The sequence below is a fragment of the Amblyomma maculatum genome, chromosome 1 (genome assembly GCF_055883805.1).
Source record: "Amblyomma maculatum isolate TAMU_Amacu chromosome 1, ASM5588380v1, whole genome shotgun sequence".
In the NCBI taxonomy this organism is placed as follows: domain Eukaryota; kingdom Metazoa; phylum Arthropoda; class Arachnida; order Ixodida; family Ixodidae; genus Amblyomma; species Amblyomma maculatum.
The window spans coordinates 406890645-406911915 of NC_139344.1; the positions used below are offsets into that span (position 1 = coordinate 406890645).

Consider the following 21271-nt stretch of genomic DNA (forward strand, 5'->3'; position numbering starts at 1 on the left):
TGATGAGACAAGACGGACACAAAATTTCATTCTTTCTTGCGAAAGCATATATCAGCTTGACGTGTCGGCTTTGACACCAGGCTTGGCTTCTACCTAAATCAATAAAAGGCCTCATCCCCAGGTAGTACACGTTATTTGTGGAAACGAAAACAGACACTGACCTCTTAATCTGCCAAAGGTCCTAAGCCACATTTTTTAAATCACCTAACAATCCCGCTCTCTTTATTCTCCATGCGCATTTTTTGTCTTTAGGGCAATTTGTTTTGGTATTTATGAACCACTGTACGCTTTATGTAGCTCTTTCCGAGCCATCCTGAAGTGGTGCTTGTCAGATGTAAAGCAGAACCGAACACGAGCCACCGCCTTTTTTACAAGGAGAATGGTAGGGTGTGTTCTGGGAGCGGGAACATTTAGCTAATATTTATCAATTTTCCCTGTGGACAATTTTCAGGACATAAATGCGACCCGCGTAGCAATATGAGCTTGAGAGCCCTGCTGTACGGTATATGGCACGAAAAACAGGCTTCCAGCACTTTTGGATACCGTGTTAGGTGCGCTATTCTTAGGTGATGCAGGCACATTTCCACGACTGGGCTTAGGGCTTTATACCTATATCGGGCAGTATAGTATATCATAATGAAGTCGGATGCTATTGAATGCGTGCGAAATAATAGTCCGAAATTAAAGAATCAGTGTTAAGGGAGAAGCAAAGTGCATGTACAGCAACGAGGATATGCAAGAGGTTCTGCCGACGGGAGCCGTCAACTTTGTCGCGTGATACACCTAAAGGCGGGACAAATCTTCCAAAAGGTGGTTACGGCTCTCGACTACTGTTCTCAAGGATGCGGGATCGAAACCCAGCTTTGGCGGCCGCTTTTCAATGGAGGCGAAAAGCAAGGCGCCCGTGTGCTATGCGTTGTCAGTGCACATTAAAGAACCCCAGGTGGTCGAAATTTCCGGAGTCCTCCACTACGGCGTCTCTCATAGCCTGAGTCGCTTTGGGACCGACCGACCGACCGACCGACCGACCGACCGACCGACCGACCGACCGACCGAAATACTAAAATGTTTTCTTTTCCTCCCTTCCGTTACGGCACGGCTCAGGTGTCCACGGAAGAAGTGTGACAGAACAACATAAGCTGGGGTTTAGTTTTAGTTAACCCGGCAGGTTAACCCGGCGTGGCTACCGACCGGGTTTATCCGACGGCTTGAAGAGGGGCCCCATCTGCGGTCGCTCTAACAGTCAAACGTGGCTACCGACCGGGTTTACGCGACGGGCTGAAACCTGGCGTAGCATTGCTTACGCAATAATACTGCGCCTAGCCTTTCCCGTGAACCAATTATTATTGTTTTTGGTTGTGCAGACTACCGGGCGGCTCACTGGGGTGAACCGTGTGACTCACAAGGACCGGGAGCGTGCGTGGACGCCAACACGGGCTGCTTCAGGGACCGGCCCCCGCAGAGGATCACCGCGACGGGCTGGTCCTGCCAGTGCATCGAGGGCTTTCCCATCCACAACCCGGCGCTGAGGAGGTGTGAAAGTGGTGGGTGCATCGTGAGGTGAACAACTACGAAGCTTGAGCACGCACGCTTAATAACAGGACATCTTACGGCGAGAGCTGTTATTTGCAGTCCACAATTAGCCGTCGTGTACCTGAAGCCCGTTGCAGTTTTCAGCGCATTTGTCAGCGGCCGAGAGGACGGAGGTTATTAGGGAAAAGAACAAAGAGGAGAGGTGGTGAAGAAAAGAAAAAAAGGGGAGGGTGAAAGCCAGGAACGGGACGGATGTTCCGGTTGACAAACCTACTTTGGGTGAGGGAGATAACGGGGTGGAAAAGGAAGGTACGGAGTGCGGACAGCTTTTCAAGTAAGCGTGAAGCTCTCAGCTACCGATACAGCGCCTTGCAGATTCTGAGGGCCGCCGCCCGCTGTGACAAGTCTGAGATCCCATCGTTAGTAGAAGGCGGTGATCGAGGCCGTCCAGAGCACTCAAATACGCATGTTTCTCGTTGTTGAAAACAGGGCACCCACTGAGTAGATGCGCAATTGTCTTCTAACATGCAGTTATTTCCCAAGCAGGGCTGTCGGTCATCTCAATGTGGAGTAATAATTGTAAGAGCAACGCCGAGCCATACATGGCGCAGCAATGTTGATTCGCGTCGAGATGTGTTCGGTTGAAGACAACGGCGCAAGCCAGAGTCCAGTGTACTGAGGCGACGGTTGATCAACGCGCCCACGTTGGTGTTTGCTCCTGCGTCCGTCTGCCCACTGCACCAACTCTCGATAGAAAAAATATTCCCTTCAGGCGTCCACATGCGGCGGCCACGTCAGCCAAGTAGTTTTCAGTGGCACCGTAGTGTCCTGGCAGCGAAAAGAAAATATCATGAAATTTCGTTATTATGCCTTAATAAATTTTCAGATTTCTGATACGAATTGTTTCAGGCACAGTTGCAGGCCCTCATGGGCTGCTTTAGAATAAGCAAAACTGTTCATTCGTGGGCGGCAACACCAGTAGAAGAACTCTGGTCGGTCATTTTCACCTCGATGAAAATGAATTTTGCCGCGGGCGCCCATAGACACCACTGAACTGGTCAAGTTAAATAAGCCGTCTCGGTAGAGATTTATGCAGCGACTGTGGTTAGAAGACGGGTGTTCTAACGTGATATCTTTGAAGTCAGTCAATGGTACACTGTAATGTTTGTAATTTATTCTATAAAAGAGCACCACAGATTAATGCAGACTCTACAGTACTGTGGGCGACACCGAGGCTGGGTTACGTTGTGAGGGAAGATAGGTACGATGAGCATTAATAAATTTGGCAGTGTTAGTACGTGGCCTAATTGCTGGAAAAAAGTGCCAGGTAATGACAGACGAGTAGAGTGAGATGTCATGTATGCTGCGTCACTCGTCAACAGTAATGTGTGTAGTAAATAGATGTTCCCGGAGGATGACTACAGTTGCTATTCTAGATGCCCATTTCGACTCTTCAAGGCATATACGAAGAGCTCGCGACTGCGCACATTGAAGAGCTCGGACGCTTGCATTTCTTGTGTTACTAAGCACTAGAAGGCAGTACCGCAGATAGCTTAGAAATAGTGACCGGTGCAGCTGTTGCATCGAGTGCATGGATGAGATCCAGATTTTTTCGCCTAGGAACGAAAGGACGTGATCTATCTCTGTCAGTCTCTTTCTAGTGTTGCAGAGATGAGGGCTGCATGGGACATTCCTTGTCGACGGGTACAAAGAAGCAGGGGTTTCTCGTCGAGAACGGCCTTGCTGCTGATGTATATAGCGTAATGTGTCATTGTTCGAAATAACTGCTACAATATAGCGGCCAAAGTTGCCAAGCGAAAGCCTTTAAGGCGCGACCTTAAATTTTCTCCACAAATCTTTCTCACAAAACTTAACGGGCAGAACGAAATAAAGCATGGCGAGACCATTTTACCCACAGGAGGGGCCGCTGATGATGTGTGACGATGTCGTTCGTATCGTGGAAGGTCCTCAAAGTGAACAACTCTACGAAGTTTTTAGTGAGACTGAAGGTTCCTTATGACCATAAAATATTGGCCGAGCAGAATCGTGTGTCCCAGTCTGACCTCCGCAAATTGCAGTTGGGTGGTCACCCTGAGCATCTAATGCCGTGTACACTTCAGCTTCTCGTAAAATATGTGTATCTGCTTGTTCCAGGGTCTTTTCTTGGTGGCCCCTGCATCGAAGACGGTCAATGCCGCTGGTTCACGCAGTTCTCGGTCTGTAAGAGGGGTGTCTGTGAGTGCGCGGATGCTTACACTGCCACCCGGGATGGGACTGAGTGCACTCAGGGTAAGTGCATGGCGTATGCGGCTTGTAGCTGTGCTTCCCTGCAGGAATTCTTCGGGATTGTCCGCTTTCTCACAAATTTCCTTGTTTTTTTTTTTGGGGGGGGGGGGGGCAATGAATTTCATGGAAGGAAAGTCGAAATCAGGGCTAGTTAGTACATAGTGTTAGAAAAGGACACTAGAAAAAAAAAAACAAGGACAGGAGAAAGCCACATAGTGAATACCAGACTATATACTAGTAGATAGCGTTTTGTGCCTCTGCAGGGGAATTAAGCTACGCAGGAAAGGGAGGGAGACGCGCCTTTGTCACCGTGCCATGGTGTGTACAGCTAGTAGTATTGGTGCGATGGGGTGAAGGTCGGAGCTGAATGGGATATCCCGCTCTTCATGGGACGAGGACGTCGCCATCCACTGTCTGCTTTGGTTGTAGAGCCACAAAATACCTTCCGTTTTATTGAAGTCGAAGACGTTTTGCCTGCCCTAGGACAAGAAACTTATGCGCAGCGAAGCCAACAGGATCACCCAGAAGGAATAAAAATTTGGAGGACGCTTAAGCTTCGCCTTTAAGAATGGAACGCGATAGCGCTATCGCACCCCGTTCGCACCGTCTACTCATTTGCTTGTGACGCTAAAAGTAATTTGCCACTCGCTTAACTGCGTGTTCTGCAATTCTGTAATTTACATGCTCGTAATTATTATTATACGCCGCCCCAATGCACTTCTCAATTTGACATTTCTGAGACAACACCGCAAACCATCCATTTCAAACCATCTAGCTGGCATGGCGGAGTGGTTAGCGTGCTCGTCTAGCACCCCAGAGGCCACACGCTCGATTCTTCAGGTCGGCGATTTTTCCTACTCGTTTTTATTTATTAATGCTTCTGGGATTTTTCGCTCACGGACAACGCCGGACGACGAGGGATGGCGGCCGCCAACGACGACACCTACTTTTCTGCGACACGGGGCCCTTAACGCTATTGCGTTAAATAATTTGGAGTGGTCTTGATAGCGCGGTTAACAAAGCATTTTTATTCTGCGAAATTTTACCATTGAGACACCGACGCCGATTTTTGCACAGTGCTGAACGTTCTTAATTAGTTTGGGAAAGGAATGTGCAGTGTCCGTCTCACATCTCGCTGGATACCAACGCTTAAAATTAACCGCTTACAATTTAGAGGTACATGCGTCGTTGGTTTGAATTCCAATCGCAAACTAGCTTCCATCATGCATGGTAGCAGATGGATTCTAAAGGAGAAGCAAGATGGTATAACACCGCCCTAAACGCTGCACAAAAAACGATTTCGGGGAAATTTTGAAACGAATATACTTTTCCGTGCATAGTTTTTCCGTTCCGTCTTTCTCAACTTGGTGGCGACAGCGAAAACTTTCGGACCGAGTTAGCTGTATACGTCATCACGTAAAAATTGAGCTCGAGGAAAGGTTTGACTCCGCCAACCAACGTATGCAGTATTATACGAAACGTCGAAATTTATACGGTCAGTACAATGTAAGGGCTTCGGCCCAATGCTCGGGTTGACCCACGTCAATTCTAAACGTGAGTCAACTCAGTTTTAAAATTGAATTTTCTATTTCCGCAAAGTGAATCTTCGAGGCAAGCCAAGTCCATTAGTCAAATCGTCTCTCATCTTAAACGCACCTTAAAGGCCCACTGTCCACAATCCGGTCGAAAATATTTTCTTCCCCACTGACTGCGAGAATTCGCCCCCAGAACTAAAGACCGCAAAATGTTTTTGAAAAGAGTAACTAACAACACGGTTACAGCCACCGCAATCACATGATTTTGTCGTGTTTCTCTCCTCCCGTTTCCTCGCAAAGGTTTTTCACTCTCCTGCCCTTTCGTCTAGCCTCCGCAAGACAAATTCCCCTTCCTCCTCCGCGTTTTGCGGGAGGTGGGGCGCGGCACTCCGCCTGTCAGTCCGGCCGTGGCGAAGCAAAAGCGTGCAGCGAGCGATAGACACCCATACTTCACCCTCAGACAGTAAGACGGACCAATGGACGTCGTTTTCGACAAATACGTCATAGCTGCGGCTCGACGGCCAGCGCAGGGAAGGGGGAAGCTGGCTTCCCGAAGGAGAACATGAGAGAGTTTTGATTTGTATTTTCGTTGCTTTGCGGCGCGCGTGTCACTGCATCATTTTGCACAGACTAGATCCGGTACCTGACCGAAGCACTGGGCTCCTTTGCTTAAAAGACCCTTCCCTGGACAGTGGCCCTTTAACAGTGATGTGCTCAAGTCGGTTGCTCTGATCGGTTGTGGAAGGACGGATTTGGTGAAGACGATGAAATGCAACGCTCAGCGCGAGGAAGCGGCTATAAGACACGCGGGGTGATCGTCGGAGCGAATATTTAAACGGCATGCGAAAAAAAAAAAGGATTTTACAGAGACGTATTGAAATAGTCTTTCCTCTTTCTGTGTGCAGGTCATTATATACTTGAGGGCTGGAGCAAAATGTATTGAAATGTGTGAAATTAATGCCTGTATGGAATACGTGGTTGGCGGAAAAGGAAATCTTAGTACCATGGAGTGTCAACTGGATTCTCTGCAGAAAGCCGGACGCTATTAGAAACTTAGTTTAGCGCTACCGCTCACCGCCACTTTCTACCGCTACCGCGCCGCCGTCCGCCGCTCACGTACTGATTGGTTCCAGCGTACCGAATCCGCCGGAATTTGACGGGAATGTGTCGCCGCCTGTCGTCATCAGCTACGCATGCGTACTGACGCTCGCGTGGTAGCTGTAGACAGTGGCGGTCAGCTTTAGCGCTAAATTAAATGTCTCTGCTGAAAATGTGTTTGTACGTTGTTGGGATTGGCTTTTCTTTTGGGATGTCCTACAGTGAAGTTTGCTCAAAGCGTTTCCTTTAAACACCCATGGAATTCGGGTTCTGTCTGTACAGAATCATTACGGAGTTCCGTATGATATAATAATGCTTTTAGCTTTGTGCAGCATCTGGCGGCTGTTCGGCAAGCTCATCTTCATGTCAGACCTCTACGAGCGTACTTTGAGCACTCCGTCCGACACGTAATTGATGTTTGCAAAACTCAGTCATGTGTGCTTTAGTTTATCAGTGTACTGGAGAAAGCCTTTAAGCCCTTTGCAACAAGATATGTTGCCTTAAATTAGCCCACTTTTGAGAGTTCTACCAGTATGTATCTAATTTTTTTTCTGAACTTAAGACAATATAGACAAAAAAGATACCTGCGAGGTTTCGTACTTGCATCTCTCGAGAAACTCCTGGGTTTAAATCCACTCCGTTCCGGCGTTCGGTTTCTCCCTGAGTTCGGCAAGTGCTTCACGTTAGAGTTTGGGTTGGGTTTGATGGCGTTAAGTAGTGATTTCGTAGTAAAAAATAGAAATCATATCAAAACTGATTTAAAAATCAAAATTATTGTTCTTGCACGTACGCCGCTCTGCTCATGTGGTCATCCCCATGCGTTCTGATGAAATAAGCTGTCAGAACTTCTAGTGCTTATTATCCCTGCAAAGAATGCGGACATTGCTGAACTGAAAATGCCAGCCATAATCCCGGCGATGACGAGGCCAGGTTTCCCCGTCTGAAGCATCCAGAGAAAGCACGGTGTTCACGCAGCATACCATTGGTACAGCGGCCCCGACTAAGCCTTTATCGCTTGTAAGAGATACGCCACACTTCTACACCACACATGTCCCACATTCCGTGTAAAAGTTCTATTGCTGCGTAGTACAGGCAGGTTTCTTTGACCTGTTTCGCGAGATGCGTGCGCGCAAGCCAAAGAGCTTACAGGAAATATATAAAACAACGTTTTTTATGTGTTGGTTGACAGCTACCTTGTTCACCTTGTGGGCTACTCTGTGGGCGTAAGGCTTGAACATAAATTCTGAGGTCATGCCTTAGGTCCACGGAGTAGAGTAGGGTTTCTATTTATTTTCCACCGCCGCGCATGCGCTCATTGTATAGCTAAGGGAGCTTGCTCATCAACAAAGCTCTGCTGTTCACTATTATTTATGTGACCCTCTGGTTTTTTGTTCTTTGTTTGTTTTTACTGGTGTTCGTTTCTGAAAACAGATGAGAAAATTCGTAACGACCGTAACGGCCATTCAGTGATAGATTCACTGGGATGAAAAAACTTTATTAATACCTGTTAATAATGCTAGTGACATTCGCCACTCGCAAATTTATATAGTCGCTGACAAACATGTGAAGGCAGCGAAAAGCTTCCCAAAGACAGATCACCAAGTGCGAAAAACCGAAACCAGCTAAAGACGCCGAATAGCACTAAAATTACCAGTAATTGATTGGAAGGGGAGGAAGTAAAGCACCATAAATGACACATATGGAAACCATACAGACATCCAGAGAAGGGGTAAGATGCTAGAACTGCGAAAACAGAACAACCTGCTACCAACCTGCAAACCAACAACCTTCATACAGGCTAGAAGGTTGAGCAGGCTGAGCACACCCTGCTGCTAAATGGGCGGTCGTTTACCGGTGTGTGTCGTCTATCATCTAAGAGCTGATGTCAGATGGTTTAGGCGTTTGCTTCAATGAGTTTCAGCCAGACTGCACCTACTGCAGACAGTGAGATTATATATATCTATATATCTATATCTATCTATATATATATATATATATATATATATATATATAAATATATATATATATATATATATATATATATATATATATATATATATATATATATATATATATATATATATATATATATATATATATATATATATTTAATTTCTTACTGCAAGTCATTGAAGATGCATTTTGAGAACGTAGGTAAGGCAAAAGCTTGGTGTTTATATCTGAGACTTCCTAGCACCAAGATATATGACTGCAGAGCGTCGAATATGTTTCTTTTTTTTCGTCGGTACACTGTCCGCAGGCTCTCGGCTCAGCATAAAAAGGGCACTGCGGAGTCACAGAGAGGAACTTGCTTTCTCTGTACACAACAGGCAGTCAGAGTACTGCACTGTAACTGACGATGAGTTGTCTCACCAAAAAATATGTAAAAGATGCGTAAAATTGTTATGAGGTGTGGTAAACGGGATCATATGGCACATTATAAAAGTGGTCGAAGGGAAAGACTATGACAGTTCTTTTACAGGACACTGTCTGACCTGAATTAGTACCGTTGGTTATTGTGAGACAGGTTACTGGCAATAAAGGACATTATGCCTTTGTTCATAGTGAGGACGATTGCTCAGACGCAATTTTATTTGTTCATCATATTGCTTAATTCTTGACTATCGCATTTTGGAGCGTTTTTATTTTAGCGGGATGAAATATTTTGCACAGGTCTTTGCACGTCTAGTAGTCATCTTTTTATGTTGCCGTTTAACTGACGTACCACTGTGAGCTGTCGTCGTATTTCCGCTTCAATTTACTCTCTTTCCTCAAGTGCTGTTTACATAGCTCTCTGCATGATGCGCAGAACGCAGTGTCAAGTCTGTTATTTCTGTTTAAGGCCAGTTGTCGCTCTAAGTTTTTTAAGTGTTACATTCTTCTCTCAATTCACTCCTTTTTAACAAACAGAACCTTTAGTATTCGTGTCGATGGGAAGCCTTTTGGTCACTTTACCTCCAACCAGGGGGTGCCCCAGGGCTCCGTCCTCGCCCCCACATTATTTAACGTGGCTTTTATTCCTCTTTTCCGAGCCCTGTAAAACATGCCTTTTGTACGCTTTCTTGAGTATGTCGACGACGTGACTTTGTGGTCCTGTCATCCAGATGCGTCCGTACAACAGTCAGCGCTCCAGCACGCGCTGGATGTTTTAACATCTCAACTCCCCGCTTTGGGTCTGTCCATATCGTGTAATAAATCATGTTTTATTCGCATCGGAAACAAATCTGGGTTATGGAAAGCAGCCCCTTTCACTTTTACGGTGGATAATTCTCAAATTCGTCAAGTAGAACGTGTTCGTGTTCTAGGTCTTCTTCTTCATACATCTGAGACGGGAACATCATGGCTAAACGCTACCCGTAGATCGGCTCACGCTCCATTTGGTCTGATTCGTTGCATAGCTATGTGCTCAGGTGGAGCGCGATCTGATACTGCTCGTCGGCTCGTGCGCTCCATCCTTCAGCCGCGGATAGTGTACCAGTAACAATTTCAGCTCCTCACCCGTCTTCAATGCGACTCCCTTGAAGCTATCAATCGTGAGGCTACCCGTGCCATAACCTATCTACCTCGTCTTACACCCATACCCTTTCTGCAAGAGTGTGCTCAACTTAATACATTATCTGAACTCATCGACCAGCGTGAGACAAGCAAAGCACGGAAAGTGTCGCTTCATCTCCATCGCTTACACACTCTTCCTTCTTGGTCGTACTGTCAACTCACAAACAATCGCTCCACTGCTCCGCCGCCGATATCAGCCGCGCATTTGCTTCCAGGATGCATACTATACACCGATGCATCACTGACAGCTCGGCAGGGAGTTACCACTGTGTACAGTCCTTCCCATCCTCATCTTAACTCTCGCGTAACGTATGGCGCGGATACATGCATTGGAGCTTCAGGCGAAACACAACGCAATTACGTCCCTCCCACTCGAACCCCCATTTGTTACTGTTCACATTTACACTTACTCCCTATCCACCCTTAAGCAGCTTAAGGCTGTTCGACGCACATTCAAAATTACGCAATCCATTCACCAGCTCTGCAAAAAATATCTCTGTCCTGTGCGTATGCACTAGATTCGCGGCCATGCTCACGATATACATAATATTCATGTGGATAAAATGATCCACCTTGACACATCAGACATCCCGCCACCTTCCCCTCTTCCCCCAGATCCGCTCATGTCCCATGTTTCTGAGAAATAATCTTTGCGCCAGCGAACACGCGCTCTAATTCCTCCGTGTTTGTACCCTCTCCCCCGTAGTCTCACTCGGGAGGAGCGGCTCTGACCCCTTCTGTGCGTCATCGATGGCGTGACCAACGCTTACAAGTGTCCGAAAAGTGCCCTCATTGTGGTGCTTTACGGGAACTGTGCGATGCAAACCATCTATTGTGGACCTGCCCAGCTACGGCATCCGTGAGACAGTGCTACCCACGGAAAGTATAGGCCCGCGGTGCATGGACCGTGAATGTGATTACAGGAAGTGGACGCTGAGCAATCAGTTTATCGGCAACCTGTGTGATTATTTAAGGGAGACCTGTTTGCACTCTCTCTTCTAGTTTCCTCCTACTCCCCGCTCCCTTTTCACTATGCCTGATGGCAAATTCCTCGAATAAAAAATAAAAAGTGGTACATCTAGATCGGCTAGCTTCTTTAACTTTACTGCATGTCTAATTTCCAGTGGTTCCTGAAGGCCGCGAATGCAGCATGGACTGGGAGTGCGAACCGTCAGGCATGGAATGCATCGACCGCAGCTGCAGACACAAAGTCGGTGAGTGAAGGGTGAGAGGGGTCAGGTCAGGGAGGGACCGACAGCGACTCACTCAAGGAGTCATTTCCGCAAGAATTTATCTTGGAGACACATTGAGTTCTTTACCGCTCTGCCTATGTGCGTCCACCATGCGTGCGTCGTCAAAGCATAATTCAGCTAGACGGAGTTTGCGTTGTTTCACTTAGTAATGCGTTAGCACTGGAGGCCCCATAGGGAGAAAAAGCTGGTGTCGGCGTATGTCTCGTTCTGGCTTGCCACCTGGGTTGACAAGTCGCAGTGTGTAGTGGGAAATCCGTCGCGCCTCTTGCATATCAGAGGTCTGAAGGTGAATTCTACAGGAGCACCTTCTAAAATCATTTGGTAGAAAATATCACGAATAATAGTGACTATGTGAATGACTAAACGAGAATTAAGATTATTAAGGTAACTCAGCAAAAATGAAACTAACAGCGAACGAGCAAACGAAGAGCACACTGAAGAAACAACTTTGAATATGAGCAACGAAATGCATGGTGAAATATGCCTATAACAGAATATAGGTATGACCGGAGCAATTAATATTGAGGATGAAACCTAACGCCGGCGCATAGCCATCGCGTAATAATTATTAGACGTGCCCTTAATTTTAAGCGCTTATCCCGTCTTCCTCTCTTAAACGCAATTGGCAATTGGCAATTGAGACAATGTGATTATTCTTACTTTGGGATTGTAACACTGGCACTTAAAGGGAAGCTGAAACACTCTTCGAAAAAAGCCCCGCCGGGGTGGTGCAGTGGTTATACGGCGCTCGACTACTGTTTCCAAGGATGCGGGATCGAATCCCGGCCTCGGCGGCCGCTTTTCAATGGAGGCGAAAAGCAAGGCGCTCGTGTGCTGTGCAATGTCAGGGCACGCTAAAGAACCCCAGGTGGTCAAAATTTCCGGAGTCCTCCAACTACGGCGTCTCTTATAACCTTAGTCGCTTCGGGACGTTAAACCCCGCAAGCCAAACCAAAGCAAATTTCTCGCAAAAATTTGTTCTGTGCGTCATTTTATAGCTTTTTGTCCGCTTAATAAGACTGTCATGCCTGAAAATGGCAGCAATGAACGTAAACATCAGTTTTTGCAAGAAAAAGACCACTAGCGGGTCCGCCCTCCAAGAAAATGCCGCAGCTGTCCGTAACGTCATGACGTCATTCTCGTTATGCCCGGCCGGCGCCGGCCATGTTTCTGGTGTGCGTTGCTTCAAGTGACTTGAGATCTCGATTTAAAATGTTATTGATTATTCGAACATTGTAAAATAGCTGGTACACCTACCGTACGCGTTCGAGCAACCAGCAGTTCCAAAAAACGGCGCTACGGAAGACGCTGTCGAGTACGTCGATAGCGAAAGCGAAGCCAGCACATTTGCGCGAGTCGGAAATCTGCCCCCGAGTGGGAGACGTGCACGAGCTGGCCCGCTTTAGCAACTTCCCTTAACACACTAAAGCACGTTTCGGTACCAACAAATGAAATAGTCATTGTATAGGGTGCAGTCGTAGTCTACAGCGCCTTTATACAACTTTCGAGTATCGCCCAATGATGCGACGACAAACACACGCGTACTGTAGCTGCAACCCGTCCCGTCTTTGGAGCTTAGTTCGCGCGGTGTGCTTTTGAACGCAACGCCAAAAATCGTCAGGTCCAAGTAGCAGCATGAAATCAGACAAGTTCGCAAAACGAGCTCACTGCAACGGTGAGCGCGGCGCGCACGGGCGCTCAAGCCGGGACTACTCCCTGGTTGTCGCTAGGCCTATATTATTTCGCATCGTACCACGGCAGCGACGCTTTGGGATTGAACAGCGCTGTAGTAAACGGCCTACACAGATAACTGTCTTATTGTCAATGCTCTTGGCTCATAATGAAATAAAGATATTAATTACAGCGCCGCATTTGCGGAGGAGCTAATGTATACAAGAAGATCGGATGAGCAGCGACGCACCGTTGTAGCTTTTTTTAAGGCAACATGTCCGAAATGCCGCACGCACGCACGCACGCACGCACGCACGCACGCACGCACACGCACACACACACACACACACACACGCACACACACACACACACACACACACACACACACACACACACACACACACACACACACACACACACGCACGCACGCACGCCCCCACACACACGTGCAACCATGTGTGTGTGTGTGTGCGTGTGGTGCGCAACGATGGTAAGGCATATGTTGATAAGCACAGGTTAAAGCCGATTCCGCAACTGCAACCGCATTGAAGTGCTCTGTGTAAACACCGCACTCCTCGCTTATACTGTGAATGCTTAAAAAAAAAAAAAAACTAGCAAAGTATGTTGATTTGATTTTTGTAAATACATGGCGTCACGAGTTTACATGCCGATTCAATGATATTTCTTCCCTGCTGACGTCACCTGAATTACTTCATGCAAAGTGAGGTACGGCTAAATCTTGCCACCGTGGTTCGCCGCGAGTTTGGAAGGAGGGAATTTAAAAACAAATGGAGTGAGTGAGTGAGTGAGTCAACTTTATTGTCCGGCAGAAAAGGCTCTTTTCTATTCCAGGTCCTCCCTCTAGAGGAGAGGCGTCTTGGGGCAGGCGAGAATCCGCTTCAGATGCTGGCCAAAATCCTCTGGATCTTGGCGGCCTCTTCAGCCAGTCGAACCGCTAGTAGCTGATGTTCCGGGGTTGGGCTTTCCAGCAAAGCCTCCCAGGCTTCTCTACTATCAATTTTGTTTGCCCTGCCTAGGGAATGCAAACACTCCCATATTATATAGTTCAGGGTGCCCCTCTGCCCGCAAATCCTGCACCCCTCATCTTCAAAATCTGGGAATATATATATTTTTAACACCACATTTGGATAAACATCTGCTTGCAGACGCCTCCATGCCGTCATCTGTTTCCCATCTAGAGCCTTGTCTGGAGGGCGTAGTTTCAAAAGCTGCCTTCTATAATACTGCGTCACATCATAATACGCCAGCAGACACCCTTCTCTGTTGTAGTCTTCCTCAGGTTGCTCCTTCCGACCTGCTCGGTAGTGGAGATCTCGAGCCAGGTTGTGAGCAGCCTCGCTGCCACTAACAGATTCGTGCACGGGGGCCCAAATCAGATTAATTGTCCTATCCAATTCTTTTTGTCTTAGAATTTTGAGTGCCATGGGAGATATCCTTCCACTACCAAAATTTTGAACTGCAGTTTTACTGTCGCTCAACACATACGTGGTCTTTGTGCCGACGCAAGCAAGAGCTATTGCAACCTCCTCTATCACATCAATATCATCACTCTTAATCAATAGTGCCGAGATGGAGCCCCCTCCCCCATGAACCACTACCGCTAAGGTGCCTTCTCCCCTTTTTGCGCCTGCCGCTTCTACAAATGCGACCTGCTCCCTCAGCTTCCTTGAATATATGCATTACAGAGCCCCAGCTCTTTTCTGTCTTCTCTTTGTATTGTATTCCGGGTGCATGCTTCTTGGCAATGAGGGGACTCGAATACACTCTCGTGCCTTACACCCAATGGTGGCTTGCATGCTCCTTCCCCTCGCAGCTAGAAAAGCTCAGCACCACAAGGGTGGGGAGGGTAATTTTGGAAAAAGCGGGGCTGAAAAACAAATGGAAATGCATATTGTCAGCTTGTTTTAGAGATCTCGTACTCGTCATGTACACCGCCTCCAAACATCGCACTGAAAAACGCTTCGCAGTGATGTGCGGGTACCGCGCACGGCTTCCGACAATCAGAGCAGTGATTCAATCCCACTTAATTACTATTCTCCTTTCATTGAATATGAATTTGTTTTCTTTAGAGGCGCTTTGTATCGCTGTTCAGCTGAGATTGTGGCACTAAGAATGTCGTCGGATCCCTGTAGAGCATTGCCAAGTCGGCTACGAAATGTTCTGATCGGTCACGAGCTTGACGTTTTCGCAATGTCACGTGAGCTGAACGAGCCCGACTGGTCGGTGACTGGTCTTAATGGGATCACGCGACTTTTTTCCACTAGTTAAAGACTTCTGTGGCACAATCCAGTGGTCTTTATTCTGAATGTGTACTCAAATGCATTTGGAATTATAGCAAGTCTGTGTGCCGCCTTCGGGTTTAATGCATTCTGAAATTTTGGGATCCTCTGCTTTGTGTTATCTTGCACTGGTCTTTAGGCTTAGGCGCTGAACACGATTTTAACTCGTTGTCCAGTTTACATGATGAACGGGCTCTACATCCATCACGTAAAGTTTGTAAGCACTTTGCGTATATTTTGGAAATTAAATAGTGAAGTCAAAAGCGAAGGCGTGAAAATTTAGTTCCATGTTTTTATCGGCTTTTTACGTAGTTCGCTTGGAAGCAACTAATCCGCTGGTTGAGGTGGTGAAGGAGAGCAGCATGCGAACTAGTTCATGTCTCCTTGTATGCGCAGTGGTATCCGGAGGCCAGGCCGCCGTCCTGGCCCTGCTTTCCATCGTTGCCTTCTGCCTTCTAGTCTACCTCGTAATTCTTCTCGTTCGACGCGCAAGGTAAGCACTCCATTTTTCTTTCCGCTTTGATAATAGCATTATAAGCGCCTTTAGTAGAAATTAAGCGGACTATAGAACGACTGAGGTGTAATCGCTCAGCCCAGAGCCAGCTAGAGCACTCCTCCCGCGACCACTTCGTCCTTGCCGCGGCGTCGCGCGCAGGGAATTCGAGCAGGGTACGTGACCTAAGTCCTCCGCGAAAGAAGATCATCCCGATTCGGCAGTATATTAAAACGAGAGAAGCCAATATAAAGAAAGATAAGCAGACAAGTAAAAGGGAGTACTTCTGAAGATTGCATAAAGAATAACTTAGAGTAAAAAACAATATAAAACAAATAAAAGTACCAATGCAAAAGCAGTTTAAAGTGCAGCGTCGTTGCTAACACGTGACAAGTCATGGCTTAAGTTTCATCACGCGCACAATGCCAGTTTACGGTTGACAATGGCCGACGGCCACAGTTTCATGCGTCAATTCTTCATATATGATTCACGTTGCCTACACGGTGGAGCAATTCATATGGTCCGAAATGGCGGTGTAGCAGTTTTTCCGGTAACCCTTTTTGACGGAGAGGCGTTCACACTCACACTCGGTCTCGTGCGTCACACGTCACTTCCCCGTGGCTCAGGTTGTCGCGTCTGCCTTGTTGCGTCGATTCTGATGTGCAGGCAAGCAAGCTGGCAAGCTTCCTAGGCTTGTTCGAAGAAGGATCCCGTGTCTGATATTAAGTCGACATACATGGGCGGAAGCGTTACGTCCAGCATCAACCGCACTTCTCTGCCATACACTAGACGGAACGGTGAAAAGCGGGTTGGTTCTTGAGTCGTGAATGTAAAGCAAGATAGTATTTGGTCTCACTCACATGTTCGGCATGCACGTACAGTTGACGTCACTCTTGTGTAGAGCGCTCGGGAGACACACGTCCCTTTAAATAAGGCCAGACATCGCCGCAGCTGGTAGGTTCTTGCGGCAACACTTGAGTGCAAGTGGTGCCATAGATAGTCGCAACCAAGGCAGACATTAGCACATAGCCCAGAAGTCTGGAGCTGCAGGAGTCTATTTTAGGCTTTTGTAGCCCGATATGTCTTGCTCGAGCGCTATACAAAAGGGTAAGTCGAGTGTTCATTGAGATATTGTCGACTAATGCCTTTATTATTGAAATCGAGAGTCGGACGAAACGTGACATTGTTGACAGTTTTTTTTGTGTGCTTGGTCGGCGTCAACAATGTCACGTTTGACATGTTTATTTAATCGCCCTGTGAGTCCATTTGTTTAGGGATAGCATACTGTCGCACTTCGATGTGTGGTGTGTCCAAGCTCGAAGATGCTGTGAACAAGCTGAGCTGTGAATGCGTTGACTCGGTCTGTAATCATGGCGGACGGAGCACCCTATGAGAGGACAATTTCTCGCATAAAGAAGTGCGCAAGGTGCCTTGATTGGTTTATGTTGTAAGGTTTAACGCCCCAAAGCGACTCAGGCTATGAGAGACACCTAAGTGGAGGACTCCGAAAATTTCGACCACGTGGGGTTCTTTAACGTGCACTGACATCGCACAGCACACGGGCGCCTTGCTTTTCGCATGCATTGAAAAGCGGCCGCCGAGACCGGGATTCGATCTGGTATCCTTGGGAACAGTAGTCGAGCGCCGTAACCACAGCGCCACCCCGGCGGGGCAAAGTGCCTTGAGGGAGAGTCCTCGTATTGGCTTAACACGTCAAATAATCGGTTGTAGCAAATATTCATCTGTTTCTATCCTACGTTATCATACTGCAGACCCAGTGAAGAGTCCTGCCAGGACCCCTCACTGGGTCTGCAGTATGATCAAATAAATAAATAAATAAATAAATAAATAAATAAATAAATAAATAAATAAATAAATAAATAATAAATAAATAAATAAATAAATAAATAATTAAATAAATAAATAAATAAATAAATAAATAAATAAATAAATAAATAAATAAATAAATAAATAAATAAATAAAATGGTCCGAGAGGGTCGTGCCGACTTGTTCAAATGTTGCTTTATAGGAGACTAGTTAGACTGCAATATGCCACCTGGCATATGTCACACCTGGGACTGCCATATGCCACCTGGCATATGGCAGTCTTCGACGTGACGTGTAAGTTTTTATTTTCTCAAAAGTAAACAAGGACTAGACAAAGAAAAATCATGAAATCGCTGGCTCAGTTTTTGGTGCTAGCGGGCTAAGAATTCTTGAAAGCGTTTGGCATAGCTGCGTACCTGCCACAGCAGTGCGTCTGGGGTTCCTATTCCGGCCCAAATAATAGAACCGAAAGTTGCTTAAAGAGGAGTTTTCGCATTTTCAGACCAAGTGAATAATGTGCATATCCAACAGACTGCCCAAATTGGGGTGCGCAGTGCGATACGGCAGGATGTTTATTGTTCGCATCGCACGCATGCTTTATCTTCAAGTTATGCAAGGCGTTCCATCGACAAGTGATAAAATAATGTCGCTCTGGTGAGGTTCACAGTGCAGCGTCAAACTTCTCTAAGTCTCACCGGAGCTACATGTACGGTGGTGGTTGTGATTCCATCTGTGATGGCATGCAGGAATGGCTGAGCTCATGACAGATCGTGATGGCACCGGGGTGCCTCACCCTCTGGATCTCATGTCAAGACGCGTGTTTTTTCTTTCAGGCAGAAGAAGAAGCTGCAGGAGTCGCCCGTATACATCATACCAATGACCAGCTGACCTCATACCACAGAGACCAGTTGTCGCTCAATGACCACCGCAGGGTTCCAGCAGTGGTGGGCAGCTCCTTATCGTGCCATCCAGAACACTCGTGCAGCGGCGCAGAGATCAGCAATCGGCGCTGCCATGTGTTCGCTCCGCTACGTAGCACAAAGAAACTGAAATTGGGTGGCTGTGTGGCAATTATGTAGAAAACCCGAGTGTATGTTCCTGTCTTCAGTTCATACTGAAGCTCTTTCCAACCATGTTCTACGAGAGCAAGTTTTGGGCATGCCAGCTGCTAGTCAGCAAAGCACGACCGGCTAAAGTACCGGTAGTATAAAGGCACATCTGTGTGCCATAATGCAGCGGGGGCACGTTGCAACAGGCCGATCTCGTTTAATCAATATTGCGGCTGAAAAAAATGAAACGTGTGGCAGCAAAGCATTCATAAATCCCCTAATATTTTGACAAACGTTATGCACCATAGATTGCATTTTCCCCTAACGATTAAAATTTTTAAAGTGATTTACTATATCCACTCGCAAACAGCTGCTGATCTTGGGAGCAATCTGATACACCTACCGGATATACCGGTCATGATGTGCTTATTTGTTGAGGTACCCCTCAGGTGCAGCGGAAGAATATGTAAATGTACGATATTTTTATGGTTTACGCAGTATTCAAGATGTTATTTCTGAAACTTGCAGTGCGATGTCAACGCATTCCATTGTTGTGTTTACTCAGGTTTATTCTTACCGTTTCCTGCCAAAATAAAGCGTCGAAATTTTACGTGACATTGCTTCTGCGTGCCATACACTGAGCGGCCACCGAGTACGCTCTGCCGCTTCCGTCTTCGAAACCAGAGGCCAAAACGTGAGTGGATTTGTTTTCGACTAGTCTTTTCCACCCCTCCGAGAATAGCATTACAAGACTAAAGAGTGTACTGCGGTTGTAACCTCAGAGTTGGACCAGTCTTGTTATATCTGCCTTCCTTGCGGCGTGTAAATAGTAAAAAAAGGCTACATATGGTGACTCAGTTCTGTGACTTAGCATATCTTTGGCACTACGCTTACAATCATCTGCATAGTCAACTACAGCTTCCTGGGGCATCACATTTATTTTATGACAAATGTTGAATCCTATAAGATACCATTATGAGAATCTCGATGGGAATGGTGTAGCGTTCCAATTAGCAAGGTGTTGCTTTTAAATTATGTCCTTAACTTTTACAAAGTAATTCCAGTCTGGCAGAGAAAACCAACGTGCTGCGTACTCCAGGATAATTTGAGTCTACTGCTGGACATTGCACCTTAGTATCATGACTATGCTGATGGGAACAGTCTGCTCTTGCGAAATCCAACTTAACCTCCCTTTTAAAGTATGTCCTGTACTCGCGCCTAATAGTCAAGGGTGCCATAGAAGAACTGTGTTTTTTTTTTCGGAAAATAATTAGAAAACAAAAAATAGAACCAACGCGAGAAATGATATACTGATTTTTAATGGTGCAATCATATGTTATACAGGCAAAAATGCTCTCATACACAACATTCTGTTGAAAATATGTGCTTGTACAAATTTATGGTTATAACAAGGCAGACTGTGAACGCATAACGACCATCTCTTTACCTTCGAGGAACGTTTGAAGACGGAAAACAACATCTTAATCGTGTGGTTTCCCTGCGGGTAAGCAATTCAATTTCAATGAGCAGTGCAGCTTCTGCATTGCCTTTTTGACAAAGGCAAACAGGGATCTGCTACCTCTCTTTTTGACCTGAGCAGCACACATAATATTGCACTAACAGTTACACCAGCGTGTGATGACTGTCGCCCCTTTATTTTGGCACAAGTAACGTCATGGTGTATGCGGCTGTAATTATGGCATCAACAGCGGCTGGCGATCATCGGAGTGCTGAAAATCGGAGTGGAGTGGACATGAACGGAAAACACATAGAAAACAATAACGCTACACTTCAACTGAATGTTTCATGGAAGTTGATTACGATAGCCGGTCACTGGCCAGGGAACACTAACACTTGAAAAATCGACGACTAGAGTGGAAATTACACCGGAAAAGTCGAGCGTGCAATCTTTCAAGAAATCTGTTTTTATATCTTAGACGAGCAGCGTGTGAAGACTATACTTTAGTCCCTTTCAACCTTACGTGATATATCAGTGGTTTTAGGCATTAGTTCTCAATATACTTCCTGCTTCAGTGAATATATGCATAAATTTAAGAATCCATGGCAGGAAAGTAATCATTAGGCAATTGACTTTTCATTAAAGATGCTAATGCAAGATCATTTTATTGGGCATCCTGTTGTGCTTTCAACTAAAAAAGAAAGGGAAGAGAAGCACGGGCGCTTACGCAGTTTATGGTAAGGGGGGGGGGAGGGGTGATGAGAATGGAGTATGCATCCCTTCCGGGCAGAAAAACAGCCGCTGTCAGAGATGGGTTCAGGCCCTGGGTGCGGGTGACGTTATACAGTCCGTCAGTCAGCCTGTGAAATGCAGTACGCCGCTACACTGTCCCGATACATTTCAACACACACTGAGACGCCGTACACCTGCTTCACACTGCGTCACCTCGCACCCGCTCTTTGTCTTCTCTTTCCTGTGTTTTCCGCTCTCTCTAGACTCCCGCCTATGAAGTGGGGCTTCAGACTAACGGAGGAACAGATTTTCCCTGGCCGCAGATTTTTATTGCGAAAGCAATATACTCTAGGTTTCGAGCCTTCAGAGCAGCGCGGCGGTAGCCACGCCTTACCCACGTGACGCTGTGACGTCACACCCCACGTGACACATGGGCTGGCAGGAGCTGCCAACTTGGGTCTCTTGTTTTACATGGGACG

The 21271-nt window shown here is 46.6% G+C and overlaps 1 protein-coding gene across 4 annotated transcripts in view; it reads left to right on the top strand.

Moving 5' to 3' along the window:
- The window catches only part of LOC146208822 (uncharacterized), a 79594-nt gene extending 60378 nt beyond the window's left edge, over positions 1 to 19216 (top strand). For 3 of the 4 annotated variants that reach the window (XM_084596189.1, XM_084596188.1, XM_084596183.1), the window contains exons 5-9: positions 1365 to 1544; positions 3688 to 3822; positions 11132 to 11221; positions 15628 to 15724; positions 18366 to 19216. In XM_084596189.1, the coding sequence (XP_084452315.1) occupies positions 1365 to 1544; positions 3688 to 3822; positions 11132 to 11221; positions 15628 to 15724; positions 18366 to 18432 (569 nt within the window). In that variant the 3' untranslated portion in view covers positions 18433 to 19216. The remainder of the gene's footprint in view (positions 1 to 1364; positions 1545 to 3687; positions 3823 to 11131; positions 11222 to 15627; positions 15725 to 18365) is intronic. The other variant, XM_084596192.1, reaches the window with a different exon arrangement.
- The last annotated feature ends 2055 nt before the right edge of the window (positions 19217 to 21271 follow it).